The sequence below is a fragment of the Apis dorsata genome, unplaced genomic scaffold, assembly GCF_000469605.1.
Source record: "Apis dorsata unplaced genomic scaffold, Apis dorsata 1.3 scaffold_569, whole genome shotgun sequence".
NCBI lineage: Eukaryota > Metazoa > Arthropoda > Insecta > Hymenoptera > Apidae > Apis > Apis dorsata.
The window spans coordinates 113,092-114,022 of NW_006263779.1; the positions used below are offsets into that span (position 1 = coordinate 113,092).

Genomic DNA, 931 nt, shown 5'->3' on the forward strand with positions numbered 1-931 from the left:
CTCCTCGCTCGTAGATCTCACTTTCACACCAGGGATTATAAACCATTAATTCTGACATCGCGTCCAGGCCAAAATAACGAGAGAAGGGGCGCGAGCCTTAATGCGATACCGTTGACCGTACTGAATTTTCTATCAGTTGCGTCGCCTTCCCCCCCTCCACCCTCTCCTCCGTCCCCCCCACTCCGGCCCGTACATTACACCACAAGGAGAGGGGGAGCGAGTTTTACGAGCTATTAAGTTCACTTTTATTCGATATATACCTACTTATACACTCGCGCTTGGGTATATTTGTACCGGTTACCGTGACCATTAACGTCACTTTCACAGTTTTTGCTCCGGATAAATATTTCTAGATCCAATTTTTTTCCTAACTTGAACATATTTTCCGAACAAATTAATTTGCACTTTTTTTTTTAATTTAATTTAAGAAAGAAAAAATTGTTTTATTTTTCTAAATAAATGTCTTGGAGACTTTCGATTAGGACAAACAAATTGATCGAAGAATCAACGATCGATAAATTGCTTAACAGTTAGAAAAATTTATTTTCGATTTCATATAACGTTTACTGCAGTTTATATCATTCATGGTAGTTTATTAGGGACAATAAGAGAACTGTTTTTCCCCTATCATTACGAGATGATACTACGCCCGATCGAGCGGCCAATTTACTAAATTGACTCGCGGTCTGTTTGCAGAGCCGATGAGGCATGTGAAAGCGGAGCACTTGCAGCACGACAAGGACCTGGACGAGGAGGACGACCTCGATCTCGAGGAGGATCCCCGCCGGGGCGAGCATCCGTTTCACCACGCGATGCAGCACCACCACCACCACCACCAAGCATACCCCGGCGAGGACCACCTCAAGGACGAGGGGATCGTCAAAACCGACTGCAGCGCGGCAGGCGTGCCGATACCCGCGACCAAGCCGAA

The 931-nt window shown here is 45.5% G+C and overlaps 1 protein-coding gene across 1 annotated transcript in view; it reads left to right on the top strand.

Moving 5' to 3' along the window:
• LOC102681872 (homeobox protein caupolican-like) overlaps nt 1-929 on the top strand; it is a gene marked incomplete at both ends in the record, with an annotated part of 31,348 nt that extends 30,419 nt beyond the window's left edge. Inside the window, one exon of the mRNA XM_006620930.1 lies at nt 697-929. Within this exon, the coding sequence (XP_006620993.1) occupies nt 697-929 (233 nt within the window). The remainder of the gene's footprint in view (nt 1-696) is intronic.
• Between the last annotated feature and the right edge of the window lie 2 nt (nt 930-931).